This window comes from Poecilia latipinna, unplaced genomic scaffold (assembly GCF_001443285.1).
Source record: "Poecilia latipinna isolate Pla-1442-1.1 unplaced genomic scaffold, P_latipinna-1.0 Scaffold599, whole genome shotgun sequence".
Lineage (NCBI taxonomy): Eukaryota > Metazoa > Chordata > Actinopteri > Cyprinodontiformes > Poeciliidae > Poecilia > Poecilia latipinna.
This window is the reverse complement of record NW_015113215.1, coordinates 30,017-44,386: the sequence shown is the minus strand read 5'-3', so window position 1 is coordinate 44,386 and position 14,370 is coordinate 30,017. Positions and strand designations below refer to the sequence as shown.

The 14,370-nt window shown below is 37.4% G+C and overlaps 2 protein-coding genes across 4 annotated transcripts in view; one reads left to right on the top strand and one right to left on the bottom strand.

Annotated features, from left to right (window-relative positions):
• LOC106953710 (macoilin-1) overlaps window positions 1-4,666 on the bottom strand; it is a 24,962-nt gene extending 20,296 nt beyond the window's left edge. Inside the window, exon 1 of one of the 3 annotated variants that reach the window (XR_001426247.1) lies at window positions 4,320-4,666. Coding sequence is in view for 1 of the 3 variants with exons in the window: in XM_015042661.1 (XP_014898147.1) it covers window positions 4,320-4,372 (53 nt within the window). In the remaining 2 variants the exon portion in view is untranslated. Of the gene's footprint in view, window positions 80-4,319 lie in introns of those variants that run through there. The other 2 variants (XM_015042661.1, XM_015042662.1) reach the window with 2 other exon arrangements.
• Window positions 1,576-4,171, top strand: LOC106953712 (cysteine-rich venom protein TEL1). Its single transcript, XM_015042665.1, has 6 exons — window positions 1,576-1,669; window positions 1,957-2,047; window positions 2,930-3,072; window positions 3,179-3,273; window positions 3,377-3,459; window positions 3,612-4,171. The coding sequence occupies exons 1-6, from the start codon at window positions 1,658-1,660 to the stop codon at window positions 3,620-3,622; spliced, it is 435 nt and encodes a 144-aa protein (XP_014898151.1). The 5' UTR covers window positions 1,576-1,657; the 3' UTR covers window positions 3,623-4,171.
• Window positions 4,667-14,370: the final 9,704 nt, after the last annotated feature.

Below are 14,370 nucleotides of genomic sequence, written 5' to 3'. Positions count from 1 at the left end.
GGGCGGGAGGGGAAAGAGGGCAGAAATAAATGAAACAAACCGAAGGTATCCCTCCCTCTGCGTGCGTGTGCGTGTGTTTGGATGGAGGATGATGATGCTCACCCTCCAAACCTGCGATGGGGGTCTGTGAATGTCTGCGCATGCGCACTGCAGGTTGCACCTACAAGTGTTTATCACAGGAGGGGAGCAGATCAACACAAAGCACACATGCTTTGTAGCATTGAACTCTGCATCAGTGAATTACAGAGCACCGCTTTATTGAATGCATGGAGCAAAATTCAATATCACTTAATTTTGAGTGAACAAAATTGTGTAATTTGCCCGATTTATTTTTTTTTTTGCCAGGTTTAACTTTAAGTACTAATCGATTAATCAGATTTGTTTTTAAATGGCACTTTCTACAGATTGTTTTTTAAATTACTAAACCCTTTTAATACAGTATCAGCAATGCAATAATGATGCAAATAAATAATTCGATTCATTTTTTAAATACAATAATAATAATTTTATTGCCTAAAAGGCAACAGCATAGCATTCCTTTAGTGAATTTGGATCAGGTGAAGCTAAAACAATGTCACCTGAGGAGGTTTTGGGTAAATATATTGACAAGGTGTTATCTTGTCAATATGTATTGTGCAGTTGTGGCCAATTACTGCTGTGAATGTGTTATTTTGTTTTTCAGCAAAATACCTTTTCTTCCCAAGTCTGTATGCTCCAGTTAATGATTAATTGCTTAATAAATTTGTTGACAATTATTTCAATAACCGATTCATCGTGATACATCATGATGAATCCAATTAATCATTTCAGCCCTAAACATTTACAATTTCTGGAAAATGATTAATTAGGATTAGGAAAAACACAGAAAAACTTATCTGGGAACAAACCTAAACATTTTACATAATGTGGCGACCTTGGCTGACCATTCAGGGCGTTCCCCGCCTCTTACAAATTGACTGCTGATTGGCTCCGGCATGTTTGTGGATATTAATAAACTATGGCATTATCGGTGTCAAGTTTGGATATCATATTGTATTTTTTGTTCAGTGGGACCTCTGCAATACCAAAGCAGAAAACCAGACTCTTTATCACCCCGGGTATTTCACAGGTGTTGTGTTATCTGATGTTTGGTTGTTTTCTTAAAAACTGGAATGAACTTGAATTTATGTATTCAGTCATCACATGCCACCCTGGTGTTGCACATATAAAAGTCACATCTGCAGGTTTTCAACTTGGACAATTCCTAAATTAGCCACAACCATGCACTCTTTTTACCTCCTGTGTATCCTTGGTTTTACTGCTGCCCTTCAGGTGCCTGGCACCTTGGCAGAGGTGAGTAAATAGAATATACATTTTATATTAGCATTTTAAAGCATTAATCTTGCAAGGAATAATAACTTTTTCCTCCCTTGTCTCTAAAAATTACACCTGACAGAGGGTGAGTACTTACTGCAATTTATAAAGTTGTATTATTTGAAATTCTACTATATGTAAAAGCTCTTTTTTGCTTTTACACACACACACATATATATATATATATATATATATATTTTTTTTTTTTTTTTTAGGCATCACACGCACGACTTCAACAGAGCAGACTGAGATCGTGAACAAGCATAATACTCTGAGGAGAGGTGTCCAACCTACTGCCAGCAACATGATGAAAATGGTAAAACAAATGAAACAGAAAAGAAAATGATTAGGAGCTTATTGCTGCTGATATTGCCATCTAAGTCTTTGAGGCTTTCTGGTTTAATCATTTCCCCACACAGGAAGACAACAAATTCTCCCTTTGAAGAATTTGTAATGAATGAATGACATTGCTCTCAGTTTTAAATATAAAATGTTTTCACTGCAATACATAAAAAAATAAAAAACTAGGAAGACCTGGTCATCTAAATGTTGTTGGAGAAGTTTTGTGTACCTCTTTAGGTTTTATTTCTGCCTTTTCTGCAGAGCTGGAACAAAGAGGCTGCAACCAATGCTGAGAAATGGGCAGCAACCTGCTCCATGAAACACAGCCCTGCAAGCTCCAGAGTCATCAGCAGTAAGCTCATCGTGGCACCAGACATCTCTGTTTACATGCAAGACTTGCACATGTGTAAAATATGTAAAGAATATTTAATTTAAGACATTCAAGGCATATGTTTACGTGTCTTATGAGTCCATATTTCTTTTGAGAACATTTTAAAACATGACATAGATACATAAATATAGAGAAATACAGGAAATATAAGGTTCCAGCATTGATCAATGGCAATAATAGTGCTTTTTTTCTTTCATTTTTCACAGAAGCACCTAGACTTAATATTAATATTCTCTGTATAACATTAGGATTTGCTTCCGTGTTCAAAAAGAGATCTGCCTTGTTGGAGAGTCACCATAAATAAGCAAACTAGCTAAAAGATTAGAGTAGGACAGCAGTAGCAGAACAATCCTGATTGAACTCATGTAACTTTAACTTTAACTTTAATCTTTTGAACTTAAGAAAAATATATCCTAATATATATGATAGTAACTCAGACAGAACTTAAGTTTGCATTTTCAGTAATTACAGAAATTAACTATGAAGCAAATGCTTGTACTCCAGTTTGATCAGAACTTTGATTAGTTCGATAAAGACCTTTATTCCAAAATAAACATAGTAAATTTGTCTAAGCATGCACTCTTTTATCAGAATATTTATCAACGTTAAAAAAATAACGGATGATGGTAAGTCGTAGTGGATAACTACAGTTTTAGAAATCTTGACATCTTTTTTTTTTTTATCCCTCTCATAAATATTTACTCATTTGATCTTGTGATATAACAGCCACATCTCTTCAAAACAAACTTTCTGGACAATAATAATTTAACGTAGAAGCAGGAAATTAGAAAGTGTGGTTCATGGATTGAGCAAAAATGATGTTGATGTTGTGTTTGGCGGCAGCCAGCGGCTGTGGGGAGAATCTCTACATGGCCAGCTTCAAGAACTCCTGGTCCAACGCCATCCAGGCCTGGTACAACGAGGTGGCCAACTTCCGCTACGGAGTCGGATCCATCAACGGAGGAGTGGTGGGACACTATACGCAGGTGCGGTTGTCTTCATAGTTTCCTATTCTGATTAGTTTGCACACAAATGGGCCACTTTACTTTGAAAACACAGTGCTGAACAGCGTCTCCTTTTTTTTGTGCACAGGTTGTTTGGGCCACCTCCAAAAATATTGGCTGCGCTATGGCCTACTGCCCCAACTCCACATACAAATACTTCTACGTCTGCCACTACTGCCCACCGTAAGCACTTTACAATGCAGATGACTCCTTTTCAAAATTGCATGCTGTTTCACCGCGGAGCAAAAGCTAAAATGATCATATTTATCAATTGCCTGTTTTGCAGAGGAAACTACAATTTGACTAATCCCTACAAGTCAGGAACATCCTGCGGTGACTGTCCCAGCGCCTGTGACAACAAACTCTGCAGTAAGTGCAAAAATATATGCTGAGGATATTTATGGAGGTATATATGGAGCAAACTATTTGTGCTATAGATGTTTGTTGTTGTTTTTTAACCATGATAGCAAGAAATATTTTGGAAAATGCAGAATTTATAGTTTAATTTTTTTATTTTGCAGCCAAACTGTAATGACCAACAAAGCAGCTGTCCCAAGCCTCAGCAGCGGTCGGCCTGCAGCCACCTCCTGGACTCCCGCCTCCTGCAGATGCACCAATCAAATTATCTTAAAGTCGCATGTACTCTAACTCACCCATCAGTTTCAATAAAGACACTCTCTGCATAAATCTGCTGGTTATTAACCCAGCATAAAAGGTGAGACCTCTTTGTGCTACAGACGGAAGTAGAAGAGTCTGGTTCGTAACTCCTGTCTTTTGGAGCTGCTCAGTAATTAGCAAAGGTCAAAGGGGAAATGTGCTTTGGCACAGTAACCCTTTGAACAAACACAGCCTCCAGGGGCAGGTGCTTTGACAATTTGTGAGGTGCAAACTCACAGAGAGGAAGGACAGCAGATATGACAGGGTTATTTAACAGAGGTGGGGAGGAAAGAAAAACAAAGCTGGATACGGTCTGTTATCGAGACCACTTGTTACTTCAAAATGTGTAAAATAAATAGCTATCCTCTTCAAAAATGGAGGAAAATAAAACTTCTAATTCAAATACATCTAATTAATGAGGGAATTATTTTACTGACTAAATCATTGCTTCTTTCAGCAACAAGCAAATCTCAAGTTTCCTCTCTGCATTTTAATTGTTTTCATTCTCATTCATGAAATAATCCATCCAAACTTCAACATTACATTTCCTATTACCACATGGTAAAACTCACCGCCATTGTATTGAAATTAACCCGCTTTCCATGCGATAACAGACGTCTCCCATTTAAAATAAACACTTGCCCTGAGCTTTTGCAGCCCCGCCATGCTTGCCAAAAAAAAAGTCTCTCTTCACCTATTACAGTCAAACATTATGCAAAGTTCCTGTTTCTGCCAAAATGAGATCAGCACCTGCTGGGAGTGGACCGAGTGGCCGAGTTGGAGCAGAGTGGAGATAAGGGGGATGAGTTTTTTTTGTCTGCCAGCGGGTCCGGCGATAGCAAAGGTCCTCTGGTTTTGGTGGGTCTCGATAAGGCTGGTCTTGCCATCCTGTGGGGCTTATCTTGTGCAGCAGCAAGCCTCAACAGTTAGTCCCAGAGCCAGAAAATGTTTACGAGACTGGCGTCAGCTAGGCGTCCCAAACTGTTTTTTCTGTTGTTTTTGTTTAAAATTGCCAAAAAAAAAAAACAATAATAATAATGACACGTTATTCAATATTTTGGTTTTCATAACTGTTACCTATTTAATTCCTGCAGCAAATAGTGGCTTATTTTTGAGGTTTTTGAGGTTAAGCCAAGTTAAATGTAAAGATGGAGCTCTACTGCAAGCAAGGGGATCTAGATACTAAGCAGACTAGTTATATTAAATAACTTTAAGAAAGATAGAAGCAAAAAAAAATAGATGGAAGTAAACAAAAAGAAGGATAATAAGTTGGTGGTCGCTCTAAAAAGGCATTTCCACAGGCAGGAAGACACAGACAGATCAGTTACATCAGCATGCCCAGACTGAAGACAGTTAATTTAGTCTATGCTGCTATCTCGCTACATCACCGTCCCTTTGGACCGGAAAAAGGAAGCCAAAAGAAAAAGAGCTGCGTCTCGATGGAACACGCCAAATATTTCAGGCCTCAATGCAGCAAAATATAAAATGATAAACGTGTTCAGCTCAGATTACTTCTGGTGTGATATTACATGAAACTGACCGTCAAAGTTAGAGCTTGTTGCTACTAAAAGATGATAAAAGCTTTTTCTAAAATGACAGGAATAAGAATAGAAAAAAAAAATAAAAACAGCCTTTGTTCTATGATAAAAGGGAATTTCAGGTGTAACAGCAGCATAACACAAAAACAAAAAGTTATCAAAGTGTTAAAAAATTATTTATAGAAAATAAGATTAACAATAACAGCAATAATAGATTTTTTTTTTTAGAATTTTTCTACATCTTTTATGAACAAACTTCAATGCATTTTATTGGGATTTTATGTAATTAATCAAAAATAAAGTGGTTCTGTGCATTTGTTTTTACTTAGAAACCCATAAATAAAATGCACAAAATTTATTTGTTGTTAAAAATCCTGCAGTCATGAGATGACGTCTGTCTGTGTCTAATTTTTCCTCCTCAGTTATAAATCAAACTGTTCTCTGAAGGCTTCAGTGGTTTGTTAGAGAAAAGTAAACAAACAAAGAGAAACCAGCACACAGGACAAATTTAAAAGTAGGGTGAGATAACAAAGCAACTTCCCAAGATTTGAATATTTAAGTATTCAAAATGAGAGAAGCTAAATAGTCTTTTGACTTACAAGCAATAAACTTTATTACCATGCACACAGTAAAGCATGGTGGCAGAAGCGTCACGCTGTGGTGATAATTATCTTCACCAGCGTCAGAGTTGATGCAAAGATGCATGGAGCTAATTACAGAACAATCCAAGGAAAAAAATAGCCAGAGGATGCAAAAGACACAAGACAGGGTTGAAACAGGATGAAAAACTTTCATAATTTTCCTAACAGGACCCCCCACCCCAGGTTTCGGTTGTCATGTTTTACACCTGATCACCTGTATGAAGAGAGTTCCTCCTGGAGAAGCAATCAAAAAGGCCTCTGTGTGCTGCGATCACACAGTTTCCTTCCTTTCAATGAAGGTTTGTAGGAGCAGCAGAATAAAACTTGGTAACACGCCACTCAGCTCGCCTCTTGAGCTTCCAACACAGCTTGCAACAATGCAGATCCCGTCTGTCACATGCCGATGGAATGGAAGATGGCAATCACTGATAAAGATTTCAAGGAAGGGAGACTGTAACATTTGCAAGCCTGAGGTTTTTTTACTCTCAGTATTGTAGCTGGTGCTACAGTAAGCTCTTACTTCCCTATATTGTCTTGAAAATCTTATAACCAATGGATCGGGTAGACGTTATGGGGCCTTTGTGCTCCCAACGCTTCCTAAAATTCATTTTTGTGACACTGAGGTTGTTGTTTTAGTGAGCTGATGTGATGGGTTTGAGTTCAACCGCTGGCCAGAGACTGGACTCTCTCAGGATGCTGGTTCACGTCATCCATCGGGGGCGACGGGCGTTTTTCTTTTTCTAAGCCGCAGTCGGCTTGATGGCTTGTCTAAATCAGTGCGGACCTCAAACAAATGTACATTAAACAAACAGTTAGGGATGGAGCCAATGAGGAAATGGTTAAAGGGTGGGGACGAAACACAACATATGGGAAAACATTGATTAGCACACAAAAAACAAGGAAAACAATCCAAGTTTATACACCAAACTTCACATAGATTTTTCCAAACTTTTATAGATCTACATCTCCTGATAGTCAGTAGGGTTATGGATTATGCTAAGCTGCTCTCTGTGGTAGTGATAACATATTCATTCTGTTTTGTTTTGTTTGTTTTTTTAGTTGTGAGTGATCCCATGCTCTAAACAGCCAGTTCTCCAGTATGCAGTGAAAAACTATGACGTATATAGACTTTTAATACTAATTAATGTGTTGGATACTGAATTTCATGTTGATATTTTTATTAATTTACTTCAGGATGTCCCGGAGCTCTTACACACTAAATAAACATGCTACATAATACATCTTAAATAAATAACTCCTTTTGTAATTTAGCTTTTTTTCATTTTATGCAATATATAATGTTAGAAAAACATAGAAGAATGACATTAAAGTGCGGAGCAATAAGGTAATGCTAATTAAAACAGTAGCGTAACTGAACCATCATGAGAGATTAGTGCAGTTACATTCTCAGAGCCATTTTTGTTTTTAAAAGCTTGACTTTTGTGCCTCAATTTTCGTTCTCCACATTTCCTCACACAGGAAAATTGAAAATTGATACCTGGGAAAACAGCACCAACAACTTATACATCCCAGAGTGCTATCTCGCGGGGGAGGCGTAATAGCCAGACAAATGTTGCATGAGAGCAACGCATTAGTTTTTCCAGATCGTCTGTTTTCCTTGCCACTCGCCGAACACCATTTCCCACACTCGCCCTAATAATAAACAAGACCCAGGGGTCTTTACAAGTGCTTATCTCTGCTGCCCCGGTAATCTGACGAAGACATTTGCAATAGTCGACATTTGCGCAAAAGATGGAGTGAAAATTCCTCCCTCTCATCTTGGTAAATCTGTTTGCCATTAGCAGACGCAGCAACCAAATCTATGCACTCCACTCAGGAATGGTGGTGGTCATGCAAGGGTCAGTCATTTACAGCTCATTATTTCAGCAGACGGCAAACACATTCCTGCTTCAGGAAATCTCTGACATAATATTCAATAGGTGAAGTCTTCACGGACAGAAGTTCAGGCCTTGATTTCCCCATCAAAATGTAAATCAATTTCATCCCTTTCATCTGAAGAGTTCACCTTGAGTTCGCAAGTAGTTTCAAACATGACTGTTTTTTGCAAGGGATGCAAAATGTGCAGCTCAGTTAAATCCAAAGTTATTTCACAAACAGGATTCTAATAAATGTGCAACCTCTTCAGTTAGTTTTAAGATAAACTACTCTCTGGTACATCGTCTGTTAAAAGCAGGAAATATATTTTATGCAAAAGTAGGAAACAGAAAATAAAACAGTTCAATACAGTTATATTAAAATCTAATTCAGTCCAAGCTTAAACCTGTTACGGTTTTAATTCCAGTTTATTAATGTGGAAAAATAGCACAGTCAGGAAAAACAGCTTTCAGCAATAAAACAAGTAAAACCAATTCAAACTGATCAGCATATTATATGCATGTTTGAGTGTTTGACTTAAAAAAAATATCCTAAATTAGCCATTTCATCCCAGCTGCTGCTTTTTTAACATTCTTGTTAAAAAAGTTTAACACAACTCAAAGCCATGCATATTTTCTGAACCGGAAGCAAAATAATACATGGCCTTAAACATTTTGACAAATAAAACAAAAATTAAGGCTGTAAGAGGTTTGAGATGTGTATCAATCCTCAGATTTGCTTGTGTAGAGATTGAAATCGCTTCCGGTTGTTCTTTACAGAACAGTTCAATCAGATTGGATGGAGACCATTTGAGAAGATACATTTTCAAATCCTGACATTTATCCTGCCCTGCTACATAGTGAACCTCCATCCCAGATTTTTTGCAACTTCTAAAAGGTTTTCCTCCCAATATTTGGCTTCATTGATATTTCCATCAACTCTAAGGGTTTCCTGTCTTTGCTAACAAAGCATAATGCTGCCACCACCATCAATATTAGTTGGTAAATAACATTTTTTCCCTACAGTTCACAACTATCTGTTACATTATGTGAGTCTATGCAGAATCCTACTAAAATACAGCAGTTTTGTCTTGCTATGTGACATTTTGAAAAAGGTTATGAAGGACTTTGAATGTTTTTGCAATGGGACTGTATTTTTTTTATTTTTATTTTTTTAGGCAGGATGGACCTTTAGTGGGAGAATAATTGATAGAGAAAGAGAGAAGAGTTTCACATGTAGTAATTTTGGCTACATAATTATAAATGTCTGCTGCAGACTGAATAGTCTTGTCATAAATAACAACTGGGAAACTGGCTTGGTAAACAAGTTGTTGTGAAGCTTCATGATGAAATATAAATTTACAGCAGTGGCACAACCAGCCCAACCTCTCAGTGTGGATCCTACCGCAGGCATGTGGAGTATTTCTTGTGTTTTCTACAGATGTATTGTAGTTTAAATTGTTTTTTTGTTTTTTTTTAGTTATCCCTTTATTCAGGGGTGTCAAACTCCAGTCCTCAAGGGCCGCTGTCCTGCAGTGTTTAGATGTGCCACAGGTAAAAAACAGTGGAATGAAATGGCTTAATTACCTCCTCCCTGTGTAGATCGGTTCTCCTGAGCCTTGCTAATGACCTAATTATTATTTTCAGGTGAGGTGCAGCAGAGGCACATCTAAAAGTTGCAGGACAGAGGCCCTTGAGGACTGGAGTTTGACACCCCTGCATATTGTTGTGAAACGCTGTACTGCTCTGAGTTTTAGAAATAATTTGAACATTTTGATTGCATCTGCTAAGTGATGTTGGGTTAAAAATAAAATCTAACTGAAAAGATAATTTAATTCCTCTGTTGTTTTAGGGGAATAAGTTCTCCTGGAATCTGATCAAAACCTCATTTATTCTGTTGATTTAATTTGATTTTTGTGTGTGTGTGTGTGTGTGCGTTTTTGCTCTATTGTGCATTTTTCACATGCTTTATTAAATTATGCAGTTTTCAGATTGAACTTCTTAGCTGCGAATACACGTTTGAAAAAGAAACAGGTGTTTCTTACTTAAATTAGAGGCAGCTAATCACAAGCCAGCTGACTGAGGATGAACCAATGAAGAGGCTTTTCAAGCTTTTGAACGTTAGAGTTAATTAGAGTTGCACCTTTGCATGTGATACTGTTAGAAAATATAAAGAAATCAGTCAGAAGCGGTTGTTGACAAAACTATTTTTAGAAAAGTGTGAAAGAATACCCAAACAATTATATGATTTAGGTGCCAGTTCCCCTAAACAAAAAGGAAATGTTTTAAATTTAATGAGAGTAAAAATATCTCTAAAACAAAATCGTCTTTCATCACCCTTCAAGAAATAGAAATAACTTTCGTAATTCAAAATATCTAGTCTCATTTAAAGTCAGACAGTAAAAGAAAGGGTTATTTGTCTTTTTATACACATAAAGCTCATGTGTATAAAAAGCTTTATGTGCATAATAAAGCTATCTGATTTCAAATATTTATTTCTTTTGAAGATGATGGATGACTAGAATTTAAGAATAATTTGAATACATTATATTGAAAAATGTATTCAAAACCGCAGCAGATTTGCTGCAAAACAAATCACTAAGACATGTGAAACCACAAATCAGAAGAAAATGGGCTGCATGAATCACACCGAAACAAATCAACCTCAATGTTTTCCAGTCTATTCAATTAAGCAAAGTCAGTGATGAATGCAATCTTCTAAGCCTCATTTTTCCAGAGAATCTCACAACCCAGCCTTTCATTTAACCTTTCAAATCATAGCTTAAAATAATTGGCTGTTATCACCAAGCCAACAGGTGACCTTTAACTGGAATCCACATTTTATGCAACCACACGCAAATTGCTTCAGAAAATGCAGAAGTCGTCCTTGTGCTTGGCCTAGAAAACATCTAAATGCATAAATAGTCATGGTATTAACATATATCCCCTTTCTTGGCTACCATAAAGAGTTTAATTTAATCAGGAAATTGCTACTAATCAAAGGAAATGTACTTTACTGCTGACAGAAGCTTGACATATCTTTGTTTCTGCTGGCTGAAGTCCACTTCTGCAGAATGGATGTTTTGAACAGAGTAGGTTTAACTCCAACATCACATTAATCACTGCACAGAGTGAACACGGCTTTTTGCAGCTGCCTTGTCCTCTCTGCTGTTTGCGTGACAAGTCGGTTTCTCCTTTATTCCATCCCTCTTTCTTAAACTTTTCCATCATCCCTCAACATTAAAAAAAGACATTCTCCTTACATCCTGTGCTCTGAAACCTTCCCCATTCCCACTCCCTCCTCCCTGCATCAGCTGAATCAGGATGTTTTGTCGGATGCTGCTTCTGACACCCCCCCTCCTTCCTACGCCTCTTTGGCTCTTCCTATGTCTAAAGGAAGTCCTGGGTTGTGGTCCAATCATTTAAGTTTTTATTAAGATGCAGAGATAGCACTGCAGGTTGATTGCTCAATGGAGCCGCTTGAGGAAAGGGTGCGGCGAAGCCCCTCAATTAGATGTCATTTAAAGAAGACCAAGATAGTAAAGCAATTACAGCATCAATGCAGGAAGGCTCTGTGTTTAAAGCCAGCAACAGGCTGCTGAAGTTTTCCTTCCTATGTATATTATTATAGAATTTTATTTCAAGTAGGAGACATATATCTAGTAATTAGCCTGTTTTTCTCTTTTAGAGCATAAATTATTCTCAAAAGGCTTCTAATTATCCTGGCATTTTCAGAAAAAAAATGTATCTGTGTCTTTAAGACTTCAAGTAGAGCAGAAGAAATTCTAGGATGAAAAATGTATAGAGCTACGTCATTCTGGCTTGGGATCAGAAGCTCCTTGTCTTATCTTCATAATTGAGGAAACAAGAAAGTAAAGCAACAATTTATCTCTGCATGTGAGCAAACAAAGCAGTCCCACGGCACTGCAAAGCAACCAAACCTCCTCCCTCCCTCTGCCGCCGCCACCTCTCTGTGCAGCTGCTCTGCTGCAAGTGCTTCCTAAAATAGACAGTTTACGATGTGTCTGCAAACTCCGAGCCTTGAAAAGGTTTGGGGACTCTCAATCAGATGTTTACTTTTACAATTAAACAACAGGAAAATGGTCAAAAAAGTCCAGAAATACAAAAAAAAAAAAAATCTACATTTCAAATAAGAATACATACATTATTAGAGATTCATGCATTTTGTGATGCCTCACGTTTTGTCATTTGCAGCCTCCATCACACAGTTACCTCAACAAAAATCAGTCACTTATACATAGAGGTGAAATTATAAATTTTTGCATTTTAGGGCTTCCATAGGACTAAAATCTTCCAAGAGGTTAAAAAAAACCCGTAAAAAATATTTTAATCTAGAAATGTTTGTTTACTTGTACGTGACTTTTAAAATTGAGGGAAAGAGAAAATTAAACTGGGCTTAGAAAATGGGTCAATAAGGTTCAATAGTGAAAGGATAGGAGGAAAATCATGATATTTTTTTGAGTCTTTGAAGTGAATCTGAATTGTTTTGCACTGCGTTGTTGTTGGAGGTCAACACCTGCGTGAGATTTTATTTAATAAATTATATTGTGCATGTATCTCAAAATAAATATGACGAAAACAAAGAAGAGCAAATGTATATTTAAAGAATAATTTGATGAATTTTAAGAAAACAATTGGACAAATAAAATTGGTTATCAACTCGAGGCTTGCCGCAGTATTTACATTTCTATGTAAGTCCATCCAGAGTGATCTCATGTTGCAACTCTCACCAAAAGAATGTTGACTGCAAATCAAGTGTTAATATTTTATTTCTTGGTCCTTTTTAAAAATCTGTTGTTGTTTTTCGTTCTTTCTTTGTTTTTTAGATGTTTCCTGCAGAATGGATGAGGTGAGATTCCTTCTTGTGTATTTAGTTTTCTTAATAACGGAAAAAACAAAACTAATTATTGCTTTTTGTACTTTTGTGTCCTTTCAACATGTTTCTTGTCTTCAATACAATAATTTCTAATAATTTCATGTATTTTTTTGAATTTTTCTTAAAAGTACTCTAAGCAACACCAATCAAAAAAATTAAAAAGGTTAGCGTAACAGTCTTTTACTTTCCTAAATACTCTAGGTTGCCGTCTGGTACCAAACAGCAAGTCTTGCACATAACTTGAGCTTCTCTGCACATTTTCCAGTTTTCCCTCTGGTCCCATGGGGTTCCACTATATGCAGACGGTTCTGACTGATGCCTGTTGCACATCCCACAGTGAAACGATCTATGGCTCCCACAGCAGTAAACTATCCACACACCTGCTAAACATTCAACCCCCATCTCCAGATGGTTTCAGAGCGTTTATGAAAACAGAAAAATGACCATTCGGACGAGAGAGCTACTTTTCTTCTCATCTGAATGTTCTGCAAAGAGCTGGAAATCATCATATGGATCCCATTGTTGCCATGGCACATTAGGGACACCATATATTGAAGAATTTTACCGCACTTAAGCATCAGAAAAACAGACATCGGCATAAACGTGATGAGAGCTCGTGATTGTTGTTGACTGAAAGCGTCCAGGCCGCTGATTAGGCAGCATGTATGGCTTCTCTCTGAGTGAGCTTATCAGGGTGCAACTGTTCCCTTCAGCCCCAGCCACAGGAAACGATGGGTGTGGCGGGAGAACAGTGCGGAGAAAGACAGAAGGAGCATCAACGCCTGATCTTCCTGCCTCTCAATCATCACAGTATATACTTACGGATAAAATTTCACTCAACACTTGTTGTTTTACAGATGCTTTCTTTAGCACATACATTATATCTAGAACTATATCTAGATTACTGAAGACATTATTTAACTGCTGCAGCGTTTTTCAGGAAAGCTACTTGAAACCCCCACAACAAAAGATGGATTGCTTTACAGTTTTCGCTCGAAAATATCTGGATTGTGTCTGCGCCACCAACCGATCGCCTGCTTTTAATCAGCAACATACATATTTCTATAAGGAGTGGTAGTTCAGACAATGAGAAGTCTGATGTTCCTCAGAAAGAATCCAGCAAACCCCAAGAGGAGTGCTGGGTTTTTACCAGCTGTAGAGAAGGTTCTTCAAATCGTGAAGTGCCGGTGGGGTAGCTTTGGGGGAACATACAGCATAGGGGTGTCCACATTGCCACAGAATACATATAAGGGTAACAGCAAGTACTTAAGTCAAGTCAAGTTTATTATTATATTTTAGCAATAATGCAGGTCAAAGTGCTTTACACCATAAAACATCATACAGTCACCGATTACGTTACATTTTGTCAAATCCTACAATCAAAATCAGCAAAATTAACACAGATATGTTGATCGATGTTCCAGTTAATCAAAGTTAACTCTAAACAGGTGGGGTTTTAGCCTTTATTTAAAGGAACTCAGTGTTTCAGGTGTTTTGCAGTTTTCTGTAAGTTTGTTCCAGATTTGTGGTGCATAGAAGCTGAATGCAGTTCTGGTTCTGGAACTGCATTCAGCAGTTCCAGAACCAGACCAGAACCAGAAGACCTGATACAGCAACAGCAGGTCTTTAAATGCAGTGGTGGAGAAAGTACTCAAAAAATTTACTTAAGTAAA